The sequence below is a fragment of the Pan paniscus genome, chromosome 17 (genome assembly GCF_029289425.2).
Source record: "Pan paniscus chromosome 17, NHGRI_mPanPan1-v2.0_pri, whole genome shotgun sequence".
Lineage (NCBI taxonomy): Eukaryota > Metazoa > Chordata > Mammalia > Primates > Hominidae > Pan > Pan paniscus.
In genome coordinates this window covers 67,655,633-67,680,635 of record NC_073266.2, presented here as the reverse complement: position 1 = coordinate 67,680,635, position 25,003 = coordinate 67,655,633, and the positions used below count along the sequence as shown (strand labels likewise).

The window sequence follows — 25,003 nt, the reverse complement described above, 5'->3', positions numbered from 1 at the left end:
AAATAAAAATCACCAAAAAGTTGTCCTTTGGAATCATGCTGAAAGCAGTAGCACATTTACTAGAGTTTGTCATCTCTCACCTGTCTTAATATAGAAAGGACGACTTTAGTTTCTTAACCCAAACTGATCGTCCCAGAATATTCTGCTCAGATTTCATTCAGGGAGTGCCCTCGTTGTGGGTTAAGCCCCTAAACACCTAAGGAAACCTATGAAATTCTGTGAAGCAGCTTATGCTTTGTGATTAGGCAGGCGGCTTTAATTATTGCCTGCCACCTCAGCAGAAAACACGGGGCGGGGGAGGCACCATTGGGACTCGGGATCAGTAGGCTGTGCTTTTCACGAAGGCCTGTGAATCAAACTGCTGTATAATGTATTGGTCTTTGGCTGAGGAATTGTGGTCCAGAGAGGATTTAATCTTTGATGACTCAGCACTCTTGTTTACATAATTCATTTCCGTCATCTCTCTCACTGTGCCCCCAGCCATCTTGGATCAAAGTCAAGGAAGGATCTGAACGGGGCGGATGTTCCCCCAGGATGTAGGCTCTCTGGGCTGCAGGTCTTGTGCATCCCTGGAGGCGGAAGGCAGGCTGAGGAAGCTGGAACCCAGGAGTGGTGTGATTTGGGGTGGACCCTGCCCCCAAAGAAATGGGTAAGATCACCACGATTCCAAGGGACCAGCTCAGAGAACTCATCCTCACTCACATCCTTTGAACATCAGAGTACAGACTCCAGGGAGCCAAAACAGAATTCTCTGATACAATACAAGCCTAGCTGTGTTTAGGCTTAAAAAAAAAAATTCAGTGTTTTAGAAGAAGGGAAACTAGTGTATATATATACTTTTTCTAGAGCCAAGCATTTTTCTTGCATAGTTTAATGCACATAACAATGTGTTGTAGTTCATCCCAATTTTATAAGTGATGAAACTCTTAGAGCCATACAGTTAGAAAGTGATGGAGCCTTTATTTAAACCTACATTTTTCTGACATAAAAGCCCACCCCTATCCAAGAAGGCTTTGAATAGTAGAAATTTAAGATCATATTTGTATCATGATCCTTCAACTTTAGACCCTTCATGAGGGTCTAAATGACCCAGAATGGCTCAAGGACCACCTCAAGTTGACATCTTCTCCTTGGTCACAGAATTGGGGAAGAACTGAGTGACGTGCAGTCAGTCCACTGTTCTCAGGAAGAACTTGTGGTGGGCTATAGTATGATGGAAATTCTTTATCCTTGGAATTTCAGACTAGCTGCTAACTCTGAACTACAAAGCCTTGGTACATGTATTTTTCAGAACTGTTTTTTCCTGTGGGAGTGGGATTAAAAACAATAAGAAGCAAAAGTGAGCTTTGGAGTAAAAAGGAAGCCAATGTCTCTCATCACCACATTTAGGGAAGGACCAGAAGCTTGACCCAAGAGACAGCATCCCAGCTAGGCATCCAAGAGGACAGAGGAAGGCTCCTGAGAGCTGGCCTTGAAGAGTTAACCTTTAAAACTGATGGACCCACTTGCTAGTGACTATGACCATTTAGGGGCAGAGGCCTTGCCTGTGTGAAGAGAGGTGTGCCAGGGGAGCATTGAGTATGGAGCTGTGACTGTAGCTTTATTTTCAGCTATATGTTGTGGCTTCCACTGCCCTATTTTTCTTTTCTTTTTTTTTATTATTATACTTTAAGTTTTAGGGTACATGTGCACAATGTGCAGGTTAGTTACATATGTATACATGTGACATGCTGGTGCACTGCACCCACTAACTCGTCATCTAGCATTAGGTATATCTCCCAATGCTATCCCTCCCCCCTCCCCCCATCCCACAACAGTCCCCAAAGTGTGATGTTCCCCCTCCTGCGTCCATGTGTTCCCATTGTTCAATTCCCACCTATGAGTGAGAATATGCGGTGTTTGGTTTTTTGTTCTTGCAATAGTTTACTGAGAATGATGATTTCCAATTTCATCCATGTCCCTACAAAGGACATGAACTCATCATTTTTTATGGCTGCATAGTATTCCATGGTGTATATGTGCCACATTTTCTTAATCCAATCTATCATTGTTGGACATTTGGGTTGGTTCCAAGTCTTTGCTATTGTGAATAGTGCCGCAATAAACATACGTGTGCATGTGTCTTTATAGCAGCATGATTTATAGTCCATTGGGTATATACCCAGTTATGGGATGGCTGGGTCAAATGGTATTTCTAGTTCTAGATCCCTGAGGAATCACCACACTGACTTCCACAATGGTTGAACTAGTTTACAGTCCCACCAACAGTGTAAAAGTGTTCCTATTTCTCCACATCCTCTCCAGCACCTGTTGTTTCCTGACTTTTTAATGATTGCCATTCTAACTGGTGTGAGATGGTATCTCATTGTGGTTTTGATTTGCATTTCTCTGATGGCCAGTGATGATGAGCATTTTTTCATGTGTTTTTTGGCTGCACAAATGTCTTCTTTTGAGAAGTGTCTGTTCATGTCCTTCGCCCACTTTTTGATGGGGTTGTTTGTTTTTTTCTTGTAAATTTGTTTGAGTTCATTGTAGATTCTGGATATTAGCCCTTTGTCAGATGAGTAGGTTGTGAAAATTTTCTCCCATTCTGTAGGTTGCCTGTTCACTCTGATGGTAGTTTCTTTTGCTGTGCAGAAGCTCTTTAGTTTAATTAGATCCCATTTGTCAATTTTGGCTCTTGCCATTGCTGTTGGTGTTTTAGACATGAAGTCCTTGCCCGTGCCTGTGTCCTGAATGGTAATGCCTAGGTTTTCTTCTAGGGTTTTTATGGTTTTAGGTCTAACATGTAAGTCTTTAATCCATCTTGAATTGATTTTTGTATAAGGTGTGAGGAAGGGATCCAGTTTCAGCTTTCTACATATGGCTAGCCAGTTTTCCCAGCACCATTTATTAAATAGGGAATCCTTTCCCCATTGCTTGTTTTTGTCAGGTTTGTCAAAGATCAGATGGTTGTAGATATGTGGCATTATTTCTGAGGGCTCTGTTCTGTTCCATTGATCTATATCTCTGTTTTGGTACCAGTACCATGCTGTTTTGGTTACTGTAGCCTTGTAGTATAGTTTGAAGTCAGGTAGCATGATGCCTCCAGCTTTGTTCTTTTGGCTTAGGATTGACTTGGCGATGTGGGCTCTTTTTTGGTTCCATATGAACTTTAAAGTAGTTTTTTCCAATTCTGTGAAGAAAGTCATTGGTAGCTTGATGGGGATGGCATTGAATCTGTAAATTACCTTGGGCAGTATGGCCATTTTCACGATATTGATTCTTCCTATCCATGAGCATGGAATGTTCTTCCATTTGTTTGTATCCTCTTTGATTACATTGAGCAGTGGTTTGTAGTTCTCCTTGAAGAGGTCCTTCATGTCCCTTGTAAGGTGGATTCCTAGGTATTTTATTCTCTTTGAAGCAATTGTGAATGGGAGTTCACTCATGATTTGGCTCTCTGTTTGTCTGTTATTGGTGTATAAGAATGCTTGTGATTTTTGTACATTGATTTTGTATCCTGAGACTTTGCTGAAGTTGCTTATCAGCTTAAGGAGATTTTGGGCTGAGACAGTGGGGTTTTCTAGATATACAATCATGTCATCTGCAAACAGGGACAATTTGACTTCCTCTTTTCCTAATTGAATACCCTTTATTTCCTTCTCTTGCCTAATTGCCCTGGCTAGAACTTCCAACACTATGTTGAATAGGAGTGGTGAGAGAGGGCATCCCTGTCTTGTGCCAGTTTTCAAAGGGAATGCTTCCAGTTTTTGCCCATTCAGTATGATATTGGCTATGGGTTTGTCATAGATAGCTCTTATTATTTTGAGATATTTCCCATCAATACCTAATTTATGGAGAGTTTTTAGCATGAAGGGTTGTTGAATTTTGTCAAAGACCTTTTCTGCATCTATTGAGATAATCATGTGATTTTTGTCTTTGGTTCTGTTTATATGCTGAATTACATTTATTGATTTGCATATATTGAACCAGCCTTGCATCCCAGGGATGAAGCCCACTTGATCATGGCGGATAAGCTTTTTAATGTGCTGCTGGATTTGGTTTGCCAGTATTTTATTGAGGATTTTTGCATCAATGTTCATCAAGGATATTGGTCTAAAATTCTCTTTTTTGCGTGTGTCTCTGCCAGGCTTTGGTATCAGGATGATGCTGGCCTCATAAAATGAGTTAGGGAGGATTCCCTCTTTTTCTATTGATTGGAATAGTTTCAGAAGGAATGGTACCAGTTCCTCCTTGTACCTCTGGTAGAATTCGGCTGTGAATCCATCTGGTCCTGGACTCTTTTTGGTTGGTAAGCTATTGATTATTGCCACAATTTCAGCTCCTGTTATTGGTCTATTCAGAGATTCAACTTCTTCCTGGTTTAGTCTTGGGAGAGTGTATGTGTCGAGGAATTTATCCATTTCTTCTAGATTTTCTAGTTTATTTGCATAGAGGTGTTTGTAGTATTCTCTGATGGTAGTTTGTATTTCTGTGGGATCGGTGGTGATATCCCCTTTATCATTTTTTATTGTGTCTATTTGATTCTTCTCTCTTTTTTTCTTTATTAGTCTTGCTAGCGGTCTATCAATTTCCACTGCCCCATTTTTCACATCCGCCAATGCTAGTAACAGTTTCTGCCTCCTGTTTACCTCACAGGATCCCAGGATTTGGCAAGGTAGTTGCTTATTGAGCTCCTTAGAAAGCAGGTTCCTTAATATTTAGTGTTTAGGGACTGTGCAGGCACTGGAGAGAGATGAGGGATAGAGTAGGGCCTTTGTACAAAAGAGTTTCTGGTGAGGTCAGTGAGGTCATTGGGGCCAGGCTCAGGAAGGGTCTTGTATGCTACCGAAGATGTTAGGATTTTAGCTAAAGCAATGGAAAGCCATAATGGGATCTTAAATTTGATTTCATCACTAGAATGGGCACAATGTCTGTTTTGCTGACAGCTGTATCCTCAGGGCCTAGAATAGTGTCTGGCACAAAGTAGTTGCTCAGTGAAGACTGAATGAATGAGTGAATTTCTTCAGCTTCATGTGTTAAACAAATCCATGTACCCTGTGGCGCTGGACTGGAGGCAGAGAGTACTGGAAGAAGGGGTGCTAATCAGGAGGTCACTGCAGTAATTCAGGTGACTGTGGACAGGGCAGTGGCAGGGATTAGAGGAGAAACCTGCTTTGGGAGAGAGGTTCCAGAAAGACCTTCAGACTCACTGGGTGTGGCAGGTGAAGGGAGCGAGCTAAGGGTGACTCCTAGGATCCTGACTTGGGTAGTTGGAAGAAGAGAAGCCACTGTGGGGAAGATGAGGGCTCTGAAAGGCGTGTTGGGCTGAGAAGCTTGTGGAACAGGGTGTAGGGTTGGCCTGTGAGCTTTTGGACATACTGTTCTAGAGCTCAAGAAGGCAGTCCAGGCTGGAAATAAGGGTTAGGGATTCATGAGGGATCAGGTAGAAATGGAAACTGTCTGTAAGGAGACAAGATGGTGACCACTGGTAGAACCCTGTGAAGTGTGATGCTCCTTATGGGACAGGGAAATAATTTATGTGGGCGATTGGAGGGCAGTGAAAAATACTCTGAGGGGGACAGGGAGTACAGAATTATACGAAAAGCCTGCCCTTTCTCTACCCCCACTCCCAGAAGTACCTGCAGAAGACATTTTGTCCTATATCCTTCCAGCTATTTTCTGTGTCTACACAACGCTAAATACGTAAGTTTTTTATTTTTACCCAAATGGATTACACTTTGTTCACATCCTCTTTAAGAGTCTGATTCACAGAGAAAAACATCTAAAGAGATCGCAAAATACAGGTTGAGTCTTAGCACTGGGTTAATTCAGATGTAATAACCCTTGATGAAAGTATAGAACTTAAACACGTTCATCCCAGACAGCAAGGACTAGCTTGTTTGGAGGCCTTTGTGCTTTTTCGCTAAAGACATCTAGGTGCAGGGTGGACACAGGGTCAAGAGCACAGCCCTTGCCCTGCTCCCCAGCCTTTCCTACCTGCCATTTATGTTCTGGTGCAGGTTTCCTCACTGGGGTTGCCAGGCAAGCCCAGTCTCCTGACTGCACTGAATTGAAGCTGCTGGCACTCCAGCGGGCACTCAGGTCATCTTGAGGGCAGGCTCCTGGTTTGCTTGCCTTTAGCCACAATGTCCCATGTAGGAAGAGGGCTTTCCAAAGTTCTTCCTTCCAGTTGGATAAGACTCTGCCATTCACGGGCTGTGTGACCTTGGGCAGGTGACTTCGCCACCCTGGGTTTTGATTTCCCCATCTCTAAAGTGAGGGGCTTGGGCTAACAGCCCCAAGATTGTGTCTGGCATAAATATTTCATGACCCCTGGCCCATCAACCTGCTAGGGGTTAGACTGAGTGAAGGCAGAACCTGCAAGTGTGCTGCAAAATACTACAGAGTAGAATTTGCCCTCAATAAATCATAATTAAACTGAGCTACTGTCTTAAGTCACCTTTCCTACCTTCTAGGGAAGTGACATAGTAATTTGTATATTGGGAAGGGCTGCTCCTTTAATTTACAAAACAAAGTTAAAACAAATACTTTGAAATGTATCCATTTTTGGTAAATGGTTTCTTCCATCAGTGTCACAGGCACCAGTGAAGACCAATGGTGTAAACAAGTTTGCAGGCTTAATGAGAACAACTTTTGAGTTTCTAAAACACCTCATTAATGGAAAACCATCCATTTTTTCTGATATACTTTGGTATCCCTCAAATGACATTTTTTTTCCTTGTTTGCAGAAATCTTTTCTGGGACAGCCAGTGGTAGGTTCAGTTCCAACCTCTTTTGACTTTTGTTAGAGCTGTTTGAATAATCTTTTGAGAGATTTTGTTGTTGGTTGAATACTTTTTAAAAAACTAATGGAAAAATATACTTCTTATGATGAATGAAATACATGTTTAAAGTCTTCCCATCAGCATTTTTAATTTAAATACTTTGCTTTTGGGGATGCTCCTGAGAGAAATTTTTTTTTTTTTTTTGAGATGGAGTCTTGCTCTGTTGCCCAGGCTGGAGTGCAGTGGTGTGATCTCAGCTCAATCTCGGCTCACTGCAAGCTCTGCCTCCCGGGTTCATGCCATTCTCCTGCCTCAGCCTCCCGAGTAGCTGGGACTATTGGTGCCCACCACCACACCCGGCTAATTTTTTGTGTTTTTAGTAGAGACGGGGTTTCACTGTGTTAGCCAGGATGGTCTTGATCTCCTGACCTCGTGATCTGCCTGCCTTGGCCTCCCAAAGTGCCGAGATTGCAGGCATGAGGAGCTGCACCCGGCTGAGAATTGCTGCTCTTAAAACTTCTATAGACACCCAGAAGTAGGTCACTTTGGATTCCTTCTAATTTTTCCATTTTGGTGGGAGTGGTAGCCTCAACTTCCTCTGTGCTGAAAAAGGCATGAAAATTCCAGGCAGAATGTTTCTCCTGAAGGGAAGCACTGAGTTGTTGCCTCTCCCAGAAGTTACCTGTTTTAGGGTAAATAGGTGATTGATTCAAGGCCTGTATTGAGCCCTGAGTGTCCCCAACACTCTGAGGGATTTGAAGAAGTGTGGGCATGAATCCTGCTGCCATAACTTGTTTTTACCTGGGATTTAGACTCAACCACCTGTGCATGTGAAGTGATCTGGGGGAGGGGTGGTCTTCATCTTTTGAAGGGCCTGGAAGATGTGGATGAACTGTGTATACTTATTAGGTGCTATGTTAGGTGTGGCAAAGGGCCTTTCACATTCATAATCCATACACTTCTTCCTGTAGACTCTTACTGGTATCTGAGTTAATGTTTCACTCAGTTGGAATATCAGCATTTTCCTTCATCCCAAGCAGTGCTTTATATAAACCCTGAAGAATAAATGTCTTTCCCTAAGGTCTTTTGGGGGTTATTTCCAGGTTAATTTGCTACTGTTCTGTGTATATGTAGCTCATGGAGAGCATCTTCCAGAACCTCAGTTATATTTTCCACTGAAGTCCTGTTTCTGGATGGGAGAGTGAAGGGGGACTGTCAAAAAGGACTGATGTTGGGAAAGTTCTCTGCCAGAACCCTGCCTATCCTCTTTTAAGTGAAGGGCAAGCTCAAACCAAAAAAAGGAGGCAGACCAACCCCTCCAGGTTGGGAGGCAATCGAAGACTTTTTTCAGAGGGATCATCCATACAAGGCAGTCTTGAGTTGGCAGCAAGATGAGGTAGGTCTTTATGCATCCAAAGCACGCCTGTCTAGTCTTCTATACCATGGGAAGAAAAGAGAAAAAGTTACTGATGCTGTGTCAAGCCACCTGGTTGCTTTCTTAATCTATCCCTTTCTACTTAAAGGGATTGTTTGGGTTTCCTACAATCTGGTTAATATTTCTAAGGGGGGTGGGGCAGAAGTGGTTACCTTGATCCTCTGGTCTCTGTGTTCTGTGACTCACTGTGATGTTACATGCCCAGAAGACATTTTCACAACACCTGAGTGTTCAGTGCAGCTTGCCTCACCAGCTTCCTCACCATAAGACAAAGCCTTTGGATAAGAAGGTGATAACATTCTGTCCGGCTAGACGATGAGGCCCTCCAGAAAATGAATATTCCATGCGTATGGTGTGCTTGGCCCTAAGCAAGACCCCTGTGAGAGCAACGAATAGGGCAGAATGTGCTTGCAGTTTGCCAGATGGATTAAGGCAGGTGCGTAGGAGACAGGACAAGCCTGTACACAAATTGTGTGTTGCACGCCATGTTCTGACCTTCTATTGCTGCCTTTCATGGTGCCCATCTGAACAACATCCTGTCTATATAGATAGCCTCTAAGATATTTTTTCCTTAACAAATGCCTGCCTTCTATTCCTTCTACCTGTAGTCATTTGGGGGCTTTCTAAGTCTCTGGCTATGTTATAGAACTTTTTATTCTTCCTTATTCCCAGCCTTCATATACCCAGATAAATATTGGTGTGATTAGTCACTGAGAAGCCTTAGACCCATACAGATCAACCGCTCTAATGCTCCATCCTGTGGCTGGTGTCAGCCGGTGCTGTTCAACAACTCCTAAATACAGAATGCTGCGGTTGCTGAGCCTGTGGGATCTCACATTGTTAGAAGGTGGTTCTGCTCTTAGTAACTGAGGGGGGCCTCCTGGGTCCTGCCTACTGACTCCACTTTCTGCCTTTGGAGTTAAAAGAAGCCTATTTTATTCTACACATCTGCCCTTCATGTTTTTCAAACAGATAACATCCTTTCCAAGGCTTCTCCCAGCTAAATAAATGTCCAATCCCCTCTTTCTCTTGTAACAGACCCCTTACTACTCTCTCTGTCCTATGAGTACTCACTAGTTTGTCAATGGCCTTCTTAGTGTGCAGTGCTCAGGGTTAGATACAGTTACTTTGATGGATTGGAATGAGGAAGATAAAGCTTAATAGAAACATTAAATGCTTAATTTAGATTAAAAATATTTGACAATGTAAGTACCACATTCCCCTTGGCTGGACAGAAGTCTGTGTGAAGAAGTGATGGCGTTTTAGTTCAGCTCACAGTGAACTCAGTTGGTAATTCATCAGGAGTTTCTGTGATTCATACTCTTTCCATTCTTAGGTGTTTTCCTATCGTATGTCTGCTGGCACTTATCTTCACTGTGATTTCTTATGACTGGAATGATGCTGTTGTGATTTCACATGGTATGCCTCGGTGCACTTGAATTTGCAAATCGAGGCAAACCTGAATGCTGTTGTCATTGTTAGACTGAGGTTACCCTTTAAGCTCTTGGTCCAGCTATGGCCATTATAATCTTAGGCTGTAATGGTCTTTTGAGGGTGGGGGTTGACTACTAACCACCTGTGATGTGGACTGGGGAACTTTGGTGCCCACACTACAGAGCAAGGCAGACAAGTGAAACTGAAACAATTAATTCTGCAACTATTCCATGTTACTCTTTGAATTCAGAAGACATCCCCTATATACCTTGGTTTTAAAATGACAACACAAACCCCCCATATTCCCAATCAGATCCCCTTCAGCCCTTGTCAGAGACATAGATGAGGAGATTCCTACTTTGGTTGGGAAGTGGGTGCAGTAGTTGTTTGGCTGCTCATGAATATCTGGTTCCCTTTCTCCTGACCACTTGGTAGAATTGCACTTCCTTACAGTTTAACTTGGACATGACCATGGGATTCGGTTTGATTAAGGAAATATGAGCTGAAGCCACTTTCATAACATTTCTGATAACACATTTTGCCAAGCTCTTCCTTGCCTGCCATGGTAACCAGTACTGTTCTGGGAGGGTTGCTCCATCAACCTGAATTCCAGAACCCCCAGCCAGCCCATGATGAACATGGAGCAGAAGCCAAAAGCAGACACCTTGTGTGTGCCAGTGAAATGTTGGATGGGGTTTGTGACCACAGCAGAACCCAGTTGATCCTGACAGATGCATTAGATTGGTGGGCTTCTAGGTTAGCTTCTAGAAAAGCAGCTGGAGAATTACTTGGTTGAATCAGAGCAAAGAAAGTCTCATTGGTCCTAGAAGCAATAGCAGAATTCCCAGAGAGAAACTATCCCCATTTTGAGGAAGAAATGGTATGTGGATGATTTTCTCTTTCTTGAATTAAGCTTCCAACCCATTGTCACTACTTTGGTCTTTACCCCCTTTAGAGAGAGGTGAGGCAGGGAATGGGACTGGGCAGGGCTTCAGCTCCAGGAGGCAGGCTGACCTTGTTTCTTGGTTCTCTGTTAAGGGTCAGGATAACTGACTTTATGCCTGGTATAGCCATTTGCTGCCTGGGTCTTAAATAATTTAACCTTGCCCACAAAGGGGTCTTGCCTTTGTTATGGGCTCAAAATATGATTTAGGGTAGGGGCTGGCAACCCCAGAAATACCAATAATGTGATTTTGGGTCAGGAGCTGGTCATGCATAGGGTAGGGTATGGCCATATCAGAAAGATTGATGCAGGGCAGGTAAGCTCCAAAGTGGAGCTTAGCCCATGAGGGTTCTTGGCTTCATCCAGGGAAGAATTCAAGGGCAGCTGGTGGTAGGGTAGGAGAAAACAGCTTTCTTGAATTGGTAGTGTTACAGCTCAGGCAGTGTTACAGCTTCATGACAACTCCTGCAGAACAGGTCTACCCCATAGGCAGTGTGCTGAAAGCAGCAGCTCAGGGCAATTTTGCAGTCATATTTATACCTATTTTTAATTACAGGTAAATTAAGGGGAGGTTTATGCAGAGATTTCTAGGAAAAAGATGGTAACTTTTCAGTCATCAGGTCTGTGCCATGGAAAGGGGCAGTGACTCCTGGGTGTTGCCATGGCAATGATAAACAGACATGGCACATGGGTGGGCCTGTCTTATGGAAAGCTGTTTCCTTGTTGTTATCCTTTTTTAGCTAGTCCTCAGTATTGTCCAGTGTCTGAGTCCTGCCTCCTACCTCAAGAACCAGCTGTGCCATTTAGGTTGGGGGCTGGAGATTGAGGTCAGCCATGTGGCAGTAAACCACACCTGCATAATGAAGCCCCAGTGAAAACTCTGAACACTGCGGCTCAGTTGAGCTTCCCTGGTTGGCAGTATTTTGAGTATTGTCACACATCTTTGCCAGGAAAGTAACACGTTTCATGCTTTTCCTGGTCTCTGTCCTATGCATCTCTTCCTTTGGCTGGTCTTCATCTGTATCCTTTAGCTAAACTAAACACTGTACCATAAGTACAACAGCTTTTAATCAGTCTTTCTAGTGAATTGTTGAACCTGAGATGTCTAGTTGTGCAGTTGGTGTTAGAAGTGAGGCCAGGTGTGTGGACTGTGGTTATAACTAGACAGTCAGCCCTAATGGTTTGCACCCCCTTCTACTTCAAGGCTCTTCTGGAATTCATTAGATCTTCGTCCTAGTGCTCTGCTGAATGGAAAGAATTGGTTTTCATTCCTTTGGAGGCTGTTTGCTTCTTTGGTTGTAAATGTCAGAAAGGAAAGATTGAGAATGTTTTTCTATGGGCTTGGAGGATTTTCTTCCTATAGCGGGTGTGGGAATAAATACACAACTCATTCTTCCAACTTCAGGACCATTAGCCCAGGTGAGAAACAGTTTATCTCCATATTGCCCAATAGCCCCAGGAACCTGAGACTTCTCTTGTGTCAATCAAAAATTAATTTCTGTGCACTGAGGCATTGCTTTAGTTTCCTCCCTGTTCACTCACTGAGCACCATGTTTGGGAAGAGTTGCTGCCTTTTAGTTTCAAAAAAGATAATGTGTTGCTTTCCTTGAGCATTTTGCAAATAGCCATCATTCATTTTCCCAAAATGGTAATTAATAAAGATAGCCTAGAGCAAGAAGCATAAAGTTATTTTAGATGTGGTATCTAGAACCAAACAGGATTTCTGGATCTTTTCCAGTTACAGTGAGCTTTACAGAATGACCTAACTGTTCCACATAGCAGATAAAAGAAGCAAAATTATACATCTACTCTGTATTGGCTGCCACTTTGTTAGTACTTCAGCTGATTTGTTTTTTAAAGTTTTTTTTCCCCCTAGGTTGTTTGTAATTTTAAGAAGTACAACTTTCTGAATTATACTTTTCTGATGAGAAGTTGATTAATTCACCGTCAGCTATGGTGTTTGATAAATTTATTAAATTTATATTTATGTGTAGACTACACCGATGTAGATTTGTTTCTGGAGATATTAGGTTGGTGCAAAAGTATTTGTAGTTTTTGCTATTGGAGCTGTGAAGAGAATGGGACAATTTGCTGGTTGGGGGTGGTTCTGCCTGCCGGACCTGCTGCTTTGCTTTGGAGCTGGTGGGCTGCATCTTCTCGGGACATGTGGATAGAAGGGAAAAGCATGGATTCTCGCTAAGCCCAGGGCCCTTGTTACTGATTGTGTTTATAGAGTGGCTTGCCAGGCAGTGTGCTTTAGGGAAAGGCTGGGTCCTCTGCTGGGCAAAGGGCTCCCCAGAACCACTGTCCTCCAGGAGCTTCCTTCACTCACTTGTGTCTCTTCCATGGCCAGCCTGTGACTTGGTTGTCTCTAAATCGTGCCAATGAAGAAAGCTGACTTTAAAAGTGTCCATAACTCAAAAGCCAAGACTCTTGTAAGGAGTTACTTAGAATTTCTTAGTTGTTGGAACAGAAGTAAAGTTGGGAAGCACCCTGTTCGTTCATGTGCCATGTTTGAGGAAGCTCTGGGACAGAGTGTGATCTGCTAGGGTCCAGACCAAGAGATTTTTTTCTGACTCCAAATGAGTGTCCACTTTGTAGCATGACTGAGTCACCTTAATGCTCAGCTGCAAAGTTGGGAGAGGGTCCTGGCCGCACCCCTGCAGGGCCCCCCACATCTCACATCTTGGAACCAATGGTCATCTGAAGAAAAATGAGATGATGGGAACACAGATTTTGAGAACAGGCATTTCGAAGGCCTGTGGACCTAAATATTTCCTGGCCCTGGTCTGCCTAAATACTCTGGCATCCTCACATTAGATGAACATTGTTGCATTATAAATAAGTTATCTGGGGAAGGTAACTGGCATGGGTTAACTTGGATTGTTTATTAGTTGAGAACAGGGTCCTGGGAAAATGGGAAGAGAGGCAGATGTTGAGGGTGAGAGAGTTGCAGATCCAGGCCTGGGTGGGCCATGGGGATGGTGGCACCAGGCCCCAACACCCTGGGCCCTGCCCTGCAGAATTGCCAGCCCAGGCTGAGGCAGGATGGCTGGGCTCTGGTACTTAAGCAAATACATGGAAATTTCCCCTTGGAACCACCAGGAAATGGGGTACTATTTCTTCGTCTGTGGATAACAAGGGTTTAACTAATTAGGCACCAAAGTGAGTATTTTGGAAGGACTTATCAAACCTCTTAGAGGTTATTGAGCATAATTTCACTTCTTCTTTTTTTTTTTTTTTTTTCGACTCAAGAGTCATCACCAAAAAAGGTCAACATTTCACTGTGGTTTAGCATGAGATTCCTGCAAGCTCCAACAAGGTGGACAGGGCTTCTATCCTCCTCCTAAATGGAATCAGAGCAATTTAACACTGTTCTGGTGCCTTTCTTTTCTTTTGTCCTCTCCTGAGCTGCCACTTCTTCTGCAGTCTCTGTTCCTGCTTAAAGCAGCATTCCATTTACTGCTCCTGCCACCCCCCCCCAATTGGGCACACTCCAGATTCCCTTTCTCCTGTAACTTCTTCCCAAAATAATTCGTTTCCTGTGTGGGGAAAGAGGGCAGGAAGGAATGCTGAATACTGAAATCTTTGTGGAGATTGAAGTGATTCAGCTTTGATATAGAAAACTTTCCATTTAACACTTTCAACCACACTTCTAACTACATTTAGAAATACCCATTTTTTCTTTTAATTTTAGGTTCGGGGTATATGTGAAGGTTGTGCTTGTGGGTATATTTTAGGTTCAGGGGTATTTGTGGAGTATATGTTCACGGGTATATATTTTAGGTTCAGGGGTAAATGTGAAGGTAAACTTGTGTCACAGGGGTTTATTGTACAAATTATTTCATCAGTGAGGTATGAAGCCCAGTACCCAATAGTTATCTTTTCTGATCCTCTCCCTTCTCCCATCGTCCACCCTCAATTAGGCACCAATGTCTGTTACTTCCTTCTTTGTGTTCATAATTCTTATCATTTAGCTCCCATTTATAAGTGAGAACATATGGTATTTGATTTTCTGTTCCTGCATTTTTTTGCCAGGGATAATGGCATCCAGCTTCATCCATGTTCCTGCAAAAGACGTGATCTCAATTTTCATAGCTGCATAGTATTCCATGGTGTACGTGTACCACGTATTCTTTATCCAATCTGTCATTGATGGGAATTTAGGCTGATTCAATGTCTTTGCTATTGTGAATAGTACAGCAGTCAACATTCGTGTACATGTGTCTTTATGGTAGAGTGATTTATATTCCTCTGGGTATATATCTAGTAGTGGGATTGCTGAGTTGAATGGTGGTTCTGTTTATAGCTCTTTGAGGAACTAAGAGAAACTTAGCTGTTTTGAGGCAATTTATTAATGGGCTAATTGACAGAGCTGCAATAGTCATTGAAGATAATCTATACAGCTTCCTCGTTTCCAGCTGAGAAAACTGAGCCTAGAGGTTGGCAGGACAGGACCTTGTCTAGGTTCCTTCACCATTTGCATAAATTTTTAGTTGATGGCATTCTTTTATTTGAGGGCTGCTTTGAAGGTGGGTTCCATGTCTTAGTCATCTTTGGGTTTCTTGGGGCCTTACACAGTGCTGGCATAAAGCAGGCCCTGAAATAACGTTTGTTCAAAATGTAAGTGGAGTATAGATTTTCCCTTTCGGTAGATAGGCTAAGAATCCTTCAGGGGAACCTGGAGTGCCTCGTTGGTATGCAGGTCTGCAGAGCCTTTTGATTGTATGTGAAATAAACTGCCCTCGTGGCCACTGTTCTTTTTGCAATTGCTTGAAACTTGTTTTCACTTGAATTAGCTCATTTCAAAATATTGGAGCCCTTACTATCATCTTCTAAGAATCCATGAGGGACATAAAAGTAAGCACTAGCCTCCCTCCCAGACCCTACCTTGTAAAGTGTTTAATCTACTCGGGCAGATAAACTGTTACCACTAGTGGCTATAATACACAAGTGCCTATAACAGGGCCTATAGATATTCTGGCAATTGAAGATGGAGTTTAGGAGTTGGGTAGTTAGGGAATGCTTTGTGGGGCTAATGGTAATTTATTGAATGCCTTTATGATAAGGGGTCTGACACCATCGTTTTCTTTCATCTTTGCTATAATTCTCCAAGTGTAGGAGGTTGTCTTCTTAGTAACATTTGAGAGAAGTTAAATGAGGATACTGCTTTACTAAAGAGCCACTAAGTGGCAGGGTTAAGATTTGAACCCAGATGCCTTAGACTGTAAGATCTGTACTCCTTCCATGCAGTTACCAACTTTGGTTGCACAAGAACTGTGCATGTTTGTACACACACATACACACACATACCCCTACCTCCAAAAAGTGGCCTTTTGGAGATCAGTTTTGAACTAAGCCTTGGAGTCTGATTTAGATTTGAAGAGGTTAAAAAGAATGAGCAAGAGACATCTACCTAGGGAAGATGTCAGCACACTTGTCAGCTAATGTTTACTTGTATCATCACCTGGTAATATTACCATCCCGACTTCCTTTCTTAGCAATTTGCATGGATGCAAAAAAAAAAAAAAAAGTAAAAAAAAAACCAAAAAACAAATATCCAGTTGATGTCCTTTCAGAGACTAAAGGCAGGTAGATAGTATTATGGGTGTATCTTAGACCCTAACGTGGCCACTCCAGTTGAAAGCGTTCCTCTAGTTAAATGGCAAGACCACAGGAAGGCTTCTCTAAGTACATACTGTGGGACCTTGGGAATATCACCTGAGTTATCAGTTTCATCCACTGTGAAGCTCCTGAATTAGCCGGCCATGTGAGGCCACAGAGCTCCAAAGCTGTATGCATGACAGACATGTGATACCGTGGAAGAATGCTGCGGGGCAGGCTTAGAGGACCTGCTGCATTCAGGCTGTGTGACCATGGGCAAACTACTTCACCTCTTGATTCCTCACCTGTCAAATAGGATGATAACGAACATTCTCTGTCTCACGAGTTTTTGTATGGATGAAAAGAGAGGACATGAAAAGCGCATTGTAAATTGACATACTGTAAAACTGTTAGACCACTTGCAGGCACACCTATCAAGGGCCTGTTGTGCGTCCTTGGCACTTAGCACTGTGCAGTGTTTCCTCCCAAGTTCATGGACAGGGTCTCCAGGTCACCTCCTAGCAGTTTCTAACAGTCTAACAGGATGTAGATGTTTAAAAACCTGCTTTTACAATAGTAAGACAGTGTGCATGGAATCTCAATTGTCTTTAACCAATCCCACTTCATTTAAGTAATACACCAAAAATGATGAAATTAGCCATTTAAATACATATTATCTTCTCTCTGGGAATGATTTATCTAGATTGAATACTTAGCCCTTTCAACCAGAGAGGTGTCTTTGGGACATCCTTGGAATCCTTGTCTCTTTGCCTAGAGGGTTTCAGTCTGTTCAGAGAAAGGTGTGTGCGTGTACATACAGATGGGAGTGATGTCAACTGTAAAGTGGATTTTTGAATCTGGCAAAGACGAATATGATCATCTCTTGACATGTTGGATTATCCATTCTCCTTTCATCATTACATAATTGATATCTTTTCACTTTCCCTAAACTTTGTAGGTTGAAAGGTTGAGTCTTCTGGACTCGCCTGTCTGCTAGTGTGTCTTGAAAAACCTCAAAGCAAGCAGGCTTTCTTGAAGGGAGGAGAGAAGTGAAATTGGAAGGAAATGTGGCTATTTTTCTCTTCCAAAGTAGTACAGGGAGTAAGAAGTGGGAGATGGTCTCAGGAATATGAGGCAGGATACAAACACTTGAGGGCAGAATTTTGTTGGCAGTTGGGTCAGGAGAAATAGACTCTTGTTGCCCTGTGTATTTCCCGGTTGATATGTGTATTTAAAGAGGAAGAGTGGAGGGCATTATCTTAGAGGAACACACTTATTACAATCAGGCAGAGCAATCCAAATCAGCCTGTGTAACAAACAGTTTAGGAACTTAATTTCAAAGCTCTGAATCTAGTTATAAATGATTGTTTTATCTCTTGCAAAGACAGATCTGAGTAAGTGTCTGTAGGCATTGATTAAGTGACTTCAAGCATCAAGGGAGATAATTAAGGTGGTTGAGGAATAGTCTGTTCTTTCAAAGAGTTAGCAGTTGACTTGGAAGACAAAAATTCCATGAAGAGAATATATGAAGTGCCTCGTGAGCAATCCCCAGGGCACCGTTTCCCTCAGCAGGTGGATGGAGTGTCTCTCTTTGACTTCTGGAGCCTCGGTGCAGCCCAGGCAGAAGAGAAGGGTTCTTACATGCAAGAAATCACTGAGAGCTCTGGAATACTAACCCTTGAGGCTGCTATTATTTATTTATTTATTTATTTATTGAGATGGAGTCTCACTCTATCGCCCAGGTTGGAGTGCAATGGCGCGATCTCGGCTCACTGCAACCTCCGCCTCCTGGGTTCAAGTGATTCTCCTGCCTCAGCCTCCCGAGTAGCTGGTACTACAGGTGAGTGCCACCACACCTGGCTAAGTTTTTGCACTTTTAGTAGAGATGGGGTTTCACCGTGTTGGCTAGGATGGTCTCGATCTCATGACCTTGTGATCCACCCACCTTGGTCTCCCATAGTGCTGGGATTACAGGCGTGAGCCATCGAGCCCCGCCACGTGGCTATTTTTATCCCTTAATCACTATTTTTACTTGTTTTTATGTGCCTCTGTCTACCCCTTTGAAGTTTGAACAACAAATTTATTTAATAATGTATCTGTATAGTTAAATTCAAAGAGCTGAAAAGCAATATGGTGATGTTTTCCTTCTGCCTTTGTCCCCAGTCAGGCAGTTCCTTTTTCCGGGAGCAACCAGTGTAACAGGTTTCTTGTGGATCTTTTTAGAGATACTCTATATCTATATATCTTGTATCTGTCTCACTCCCATCTTTAAAAAACCTTTATTTTCATTGCCCCATCTTTTCTTATACATAAGGCAGCATGCTAAACACACTGTTCTGCACTTGTGTCTTTCTCTTAAAGATATCTCCAAGATTGCTCCCTTTTGTGTTTAAATAACTCCCCCCACCTCCCTCCTTTTTTTTTGTGGCCATATGGTTCTCAAACTTTGCATCTAGAATCACCTGGAGAGCTGATGAAGAATGCGGAGTCCCAGGCTCCTGGAGGTGGGAGGGGCCTGGGCCTTTGTGTTTTGACCAAGTGCCCCAGGTGATTCTGTTAAAGATCAGAGTCTGACAACCACTGCTGTATAAGCCCCACCTTGCAAAGTGAGGAATAAGCTGGAGTGTAATATACCAGGACAGTCATGGGGTTGCAGTGGGGGGACAGACGGACAGACGGACAGACGGACGGAGGGATGGAGGGATTTCTGGGCTCATCACATGACTTCTCTTGGTTCTTGAGTCAACTTCCTTCACTGGGCAGCTTCAGCAGTTGTGTCTGCACCTACCTTTTCCTTCTGGGTCATGTTTCTGACGTCTGCACCATATGAGCTTTCACTCTTTCTATTGAAGGTTCTTTTAATACTTTGGAATAGCATTAAGGCCCAAACATTAGCCTCGTTTAAGGCAGCAAGCACTCTCATGAACTCCTCTCTGATCTTGGGATGTAGTATCTTCTTTGTGGTTATTTTGTTTGTGCTTATTTTTACCTTTTCCAATTTGAGGAGAGCACTAGAGAAGACAGAGAACAAAAATAGTGTTTCTGTATGGCTTGAATCTCTTTTTGCCTGGGATATGTAGTCTGTGTTGAAGTACTTTGAAGGGGGCCATGGATAAGGAACTTGAGACTCACTCCTCCTCATTGATATTTTTGCTTTTCCAGGAAGGAAACAGTCATATTCTGGATTAATTCTGCCCTCAGCAGCATAGACTGGTCTTGGAGAATCATCTTCCAGGCTTATTTAAAACAAAAAACAAAAAACTATGAACTTGGGTCTCTCTAAATTAGTAGAAAAAAAATTTCCCCCTCCCACTGATTTAAATTAAGAAGGCTTTTAAATACATCCCAGTGGTTGAAGCTATGGATGTATATGTAACCAGGGAGCTGTGAGAAGGAGGTGGAGGAAAGCAGTGTGAAATGATTTAAGGGATTAAAAGGTATTTCCTTATAGAACTTACCTGCCTTTCACGCTTCAGCCAAGGTACTTGGAAGTTTTTGTCTCATGCTCCCACTTAACTATGTTTAAACATTGGAGGTTCAACCCACGCGAATTTTCTCTATCCACTTGCTTAGTGGCAACCACCATAATCTATTCCTGGGCTAATTCTGAGCAGGCAACGGGAAGAGAGATGGCAGAGAAGAGGGGAGCATGGTGGAGATAAGCATTTTACTGAGCACAAGTGAAATAAGTATTAATGTTCATTTTCTTCCCCAGCCTATGGCAGACTGCTGTTGACTGGACTTGTCAGCCTAGAAAGAGTTAATGTTATATATCAGCATTATTAATTTACACAGAACCATTGTGATGTCATATCACAGTACCTGGAATATATATTAATCTCATATTCAATCTTTACAACGACAGAAGGACACAAGTCTCTACTACCTCAACTTTACATAATTAAACTGAAACCCAGAGAGGTTTAGTAACTTGAATAAGGTCACACAGCTAAGAAGTAGCTGCACCAAGATTTGAGCACCTGACGTGTAACCATTATGCTCTGCTCCTCCAACCATGCTCGAATGTTCTTAAATTTCCAGAGGATCCTAAAAGGACTGCCGTGGCCACTGTTTCAAATTGGAGAGCAAGTGAGGGTTTGGGGGATAATGCTTGTGTTTTGTTCTTGATTTTATTCTTAAAGTAGGGAGGAAGTATTGGCACACTTGGGAAGAGGGAAGAAAACAGGAAATGTGGTATATTTTGCTAAGCCCACTGTGGAAGCAGGAGCCCCTTTCAATAAAGAATTCTGCAAATTATTGTTTGGGGAAAAAATAGTGCCAATGGGGGAAAATTGCAGGTACAGAAATGAGAAATGTTCTCTCTTCACAAAAAGTTCAGGCCCAGATCCGATTGTGGATGGTGATTGGTTTGGTATTCAGCCTGCTGAATAATTAGAGTGATTCATAGTTCATGCAGAGTGTGTGTTTGGGAGTCCAGCATTGCTACAAATAATAGAGGGGAGGTGGTTTCCCCTGCTGTTTTGAAACTTGTGAAATGTCACATTATCACCTCCTGTCATGGTGACAAATGAGCTTTTTCACTGATCTCAGTACTGTATCCAGCTAAATGCTTTCAAACTGCCTGTTGCCCCCATAGGTTTTTGAGCTACAAATGCTTTTAATGCACCATTCAGCCTACCTTGCTATCAAAGAATAATAATACTTATGATGATAATTTAGCTCCAGGGAGTACAAAGCACTGGGCCAAGTGCCATGCCAATATTGAAATGCTTGTGGCCAATGTCAGAAAGGTGGCTTGATTGAAGGTGTCTGTAGGAAGTGGCAGGAGTGAGGGAGTGGGCTCAGTACCTATTATTTTTCCTTGGACTCTAACTTTGGATGTGATTTGATGAGGCCATTTTTGATAGGGATTTGGCTGCCTGTTTCATAGTCCTATTGGTGTGCTCAAAGAGTCATGGTACAAATGTGCTTGGATGGAGTGGGATGTTTCTTCCTGGTAGCCAAAGTCTGGCAACAAAAGGCCAGTGAGTTGGTGGGTTAGAGCCTGCAGTGTGAGTTTTATCAAATAGTTTTCAAATTAGGACTCCCTTTCAGGACTAAGTTTCTATGCATTCTATTCTATGATTCCATGCAATTAATGACTAATATTAGCTAGTATAGGACTTTAATGCTTTTAAAGTGCTGTGCTAGATGTCATCTCATTTGATTCTCACAGAAAGCCCTGTGACCTAAGCAGAACTTGATTGCTGTTCATCAGTTGTAAGAATTGAAGATTGGAGGAAGAGGCTTGCTGCACATTCCATAGCTGGAACATGATAGGCATGGGGCTAGAGGTTTTTCTGCCATGTAACTACCCAGCTTGGGATAAATGACTCCTGAAGTCCCCTGGAAGGAGAGGAGCTTGGTTAGGGTGATAAAGCCAAAAGGGAAACTACCTTTTCCTGAGAGATGAGCTTATTCGGGATTCCTTACCCATTTCCTGTTAGCAGTGCACATCACAGTCATTTTGTAAAACGAGTCTTTTGCAAATTTGAGCAGATGAAAAATGGCCAGGGAAGAGTTGGTGGCATCCTGTGTAGATGATATTGTTGGTTCATCTGAACCGTTCTAACTGGCTTGTATTTCACCGGTGTTCTTAGAATTCAGGCCTGGTGTTCATGATTAAACAATAAATCCATGGAGGGTGCTTTTAATTTCCTGATTTCTGCATCAGTACCCACCAGTTCAGGTAGGGTGGATATTGCTCGTTCTCATTCTTCTTGTCTCCTTTTGAAGGAGCCTTTGCCAATGCCCAGGAAGACCTTCCTAGAGCCACAGAAATGAACCGCATGTGTGTACATCTCAGGGTAACCTCCAGAAGCTACCAAGGTTGTACAGGTTTCCTTCTGGAGGCCCTAAGGAAGTGCTCAGGCATAAGCCATCTGATTGTCATTCGTCAAATTCTACAGGGCAACTGGGAGTTTTTCCTTATCCAAGAAAACTTAATTATAAGTCCTGATGCCTTCTGCTGGCTAATCGATAATGAGCAAAGCTTTTTATTTCAAGGAAGTTCTTGAAAAAATCACAAGAGGCTTAAAAAAATATGGCTGATGTATTTTTAATTGTACCCCCAGTATTAACCAACATTTCTTAATCGGATCACTAGGTAGCTGACAGCTGATTCCAGCCCAGTCTCCTGGTGGCCTGCCTGGCACTCAGCCTTGCTGTGGTTGCATCAATGTTTCTGTTTTTGAGGAGCTAATTCAGTGCAGGCTGTGCTGAACATGCTGAGTGCTCAGGTAGGGTAGAGAGCTCTGAGCTGCACTGCTCCTGGGAAGGGTTTGAAGGAAGACTGCAGGAGGTGGGGGGGTGGTCATTGGGAAAAAAAGTTGGTTTAGTTTTCATTTTTCTGTCTAAAGAAGCACTTCATGTTCATTTTAGAAAATTGAGAAAAATCAGGAGACAAAACAAAGCCCCTCTTCTGACTTTTCTTGTTGGCGGAGGCTCCTGTACTAGTCCCATGATTTGGTTTAGAGATGCAAGGTATAGAGGATTTTTGAACTTTGGCACTCTTGAAAAGGGCTCAGGTTTTGGGATCTAGATTCTTGCCTGGACTCAGATTCCAGCTCTGCTACTCACTAGGGACCTCGGGCAAGTTATTCCTCTTCTTCACATTTAGTTTCCTCATCTGCAAAATGGAGATGATGTTTCATAGGGCTGTGGGAATTAAAGAAGTTACTACAGAAAGGCTCTAGGAAATGGGCTGGCGTATGGTGAGGTGTCTGTAAGTACAGCTGTTATGATCACATCTCTGATATTAGCTCGTGGATCATTTGCCTGCATTCCTTAAATCAGAATGCTGGACAAGAGCTCCAGTGATTTGAGTTTTCTGCCTTATCGGAGTTCATTTCCTGTTTCCTTTCATGGAATATATATGGTGTTTTAGTTACATTGGTGGCATGACAATTAATATAGGGCAGAAGCTTGTCTGTTGAAGTTCCCTTGAGGAGAAAGGGATGCCCTGGGTTTGTGGTAAGTGTGCTGTGTGGACAGCATTTGCTGGAGTCTATGGGATTGTAAATGTGAGATAAGCTCTAGCTCCAGCTCCAGGAATTGCTGTACTGGGAAGTCCCTGCCCTCTCCACAGTCCTGCTTGGGCCCAGCCCTCCATCCCTCTCCGTCCATCAGGCCATGCTCCCACCACCGTGGGGCCTGGCCTGGGCTCCTTTCACATCACTGAGCATTCCCTGCCACCTCATTCTCCTGAGCCGGCTCTGACAGCCCTGCATTAAGCAGTGACTTACCGTGAGATTTGGCAGGTGGTTCTTCTGTGATTTTAATTAGGCCCTGGGTGTGTTTTGTGAAGGTGATCCTCTGCGGGTTTGTCAATAAAAAGCCTGCTTTTCCAGCCGGCAGCCGCTGATTGGGTATTCTGAGGCTTCACACCAAAGCAGTTTCTGGTGGAAGGTGGTTTCCCCCTTCTCACTGGGCCACTTCCTCCTCTAATGTTCTTTCACATTTTATCCTCACATTCCGTCTGGTACGCATGTCACAGGGAGGGAAACTGAGGCCCGGAGGGCTTGAGTGACAGACTGGGGATGTGTAAAGGATCTCGGATTCTTAGGTGCTGGCACATGGCCTTCTCCCTGGGCTCTTTGGCCTTTGTACCTGGGCAGGGTGCAGAACTGCTCTCCGAGCTGTTGATAAATCCAAGGGAGTGTGAGAGTCTTCTGTTCTCAAGGCACGAGAGACTTCCTGTCACTGAGCTAGGCGCTGCTATCGCACCCCACATGTCTTCTCCTACCTGGACAGGTATATGCTGCTGGCCTCCTGGGCTCCAGGCTTTTCTATGCTTATCCATGTGGGATCACTTCTCCTAAACTCTGCTTTTGTGTGATTCTCAAGATCACAGGCACCCCATCTACCTGTGTGGAGGGTCATGTTCAGAATCCATCAGCTGTTCTCAGATCAGCTGTTGCACCTCACAGTCCTCATTCCTGTTTGTTCTCTCTCCCCCTTCAAAACCATTTTCTCATGGCCTTCCTATTCTCTCATTTTTTCACATCTTCTCTTTTCATTCAATTTCTTAGACTTCTGGAAGCTTTCCTCCCCTTTTACTCTCTGCCAAACCAATAGTAGTGTATTAGGATTCTCTAGAGAAAGATAACTATAGGAAATACACATATTTATATATTATGGAATTACTCACATAATTACAGAGGCCAACAGGTCCTAAGATCTGCATTCAGCAAGCTGGAAACCCAGGAGAGCTGATGGTGTAGTTCCAGGCTGAGTCCAAAGGCCTGAGAACCAGCAGAGTCAGTGGTGTAAGTTCCAAAAGCCAGCAGGCTTGAGACCTGGAAAGAGCTCATGTCTCAGTTTGAGTCTGAAGTTGGGAAAAATAGCAGTGTCCCAGCTCAAACAGGCAGGGTTCCCTTTTACCCAGACTTTTTGTTCTAATTGGGTTTTCAACTGATTGCATGAGGCCCACCCGCAGTGGGGAGGGCAACCTGCTTTACTCAGTCGACTGACTCAGATGTTAACCTCATCTAGAAACAGCTTCATGGACACACCCAGAATAGTGCTTGGCCAAATGTGTGGGCACCCAGTGGCCACATAAGTTGACACATAAAATTGATCATCCCAGTAAGCAATCTTTAAAGCCCCACCTAAATCCCACCTCTTCTGTGAGGTTTTCCCTGATTACATCAACTTACACTTGACTGGCTTAGCTGGATTCCTCTACCTTTTATGGGCTCCACCAGGGCTCAGCAATTAGTGGTACCTGCCCCTCCATTGTTCTCTTTCAGCTGAGGACTCCTTACCTCCTCTACCAGGTGTGAAGGGTGGCAGATACCATGAGTTTGACCACTCTTG

The 25,003-nt window shown here is 43.2% G+C and overlaps 1 protein-coding gene across 3 annotated transcripts in view; it reads left to right on the top strand.

The window, feature by feature from the left end:
* Positions 1 to 25,003, top strand: part of MYO5B (myosin VB) — a 369,650-nt gene that overhangs the window by 42,663 nt on the left and 301,984 nt on the right. Inside the window, exon 1 of one of the 3 annotated variants that reach the window (XM_055102690.1) lies at positions 10,258 to 10,519. The exons of the other annotated variants lie outside the window; for them this stretch is intronic. Within the exon in view, the coding sequence (XP_054958665.1) occupies positions 10,517 to 10,519 (3 nt within the window). The 5' untranslated portion in view covers positions 10,258 to 10,516. Of the gene's footprint in view, positions 1 to 10,257; positions 10,520 to 25,003 lie in introns of those variants that run through there. 3 annotated transcript variants of the gene reach the window in all.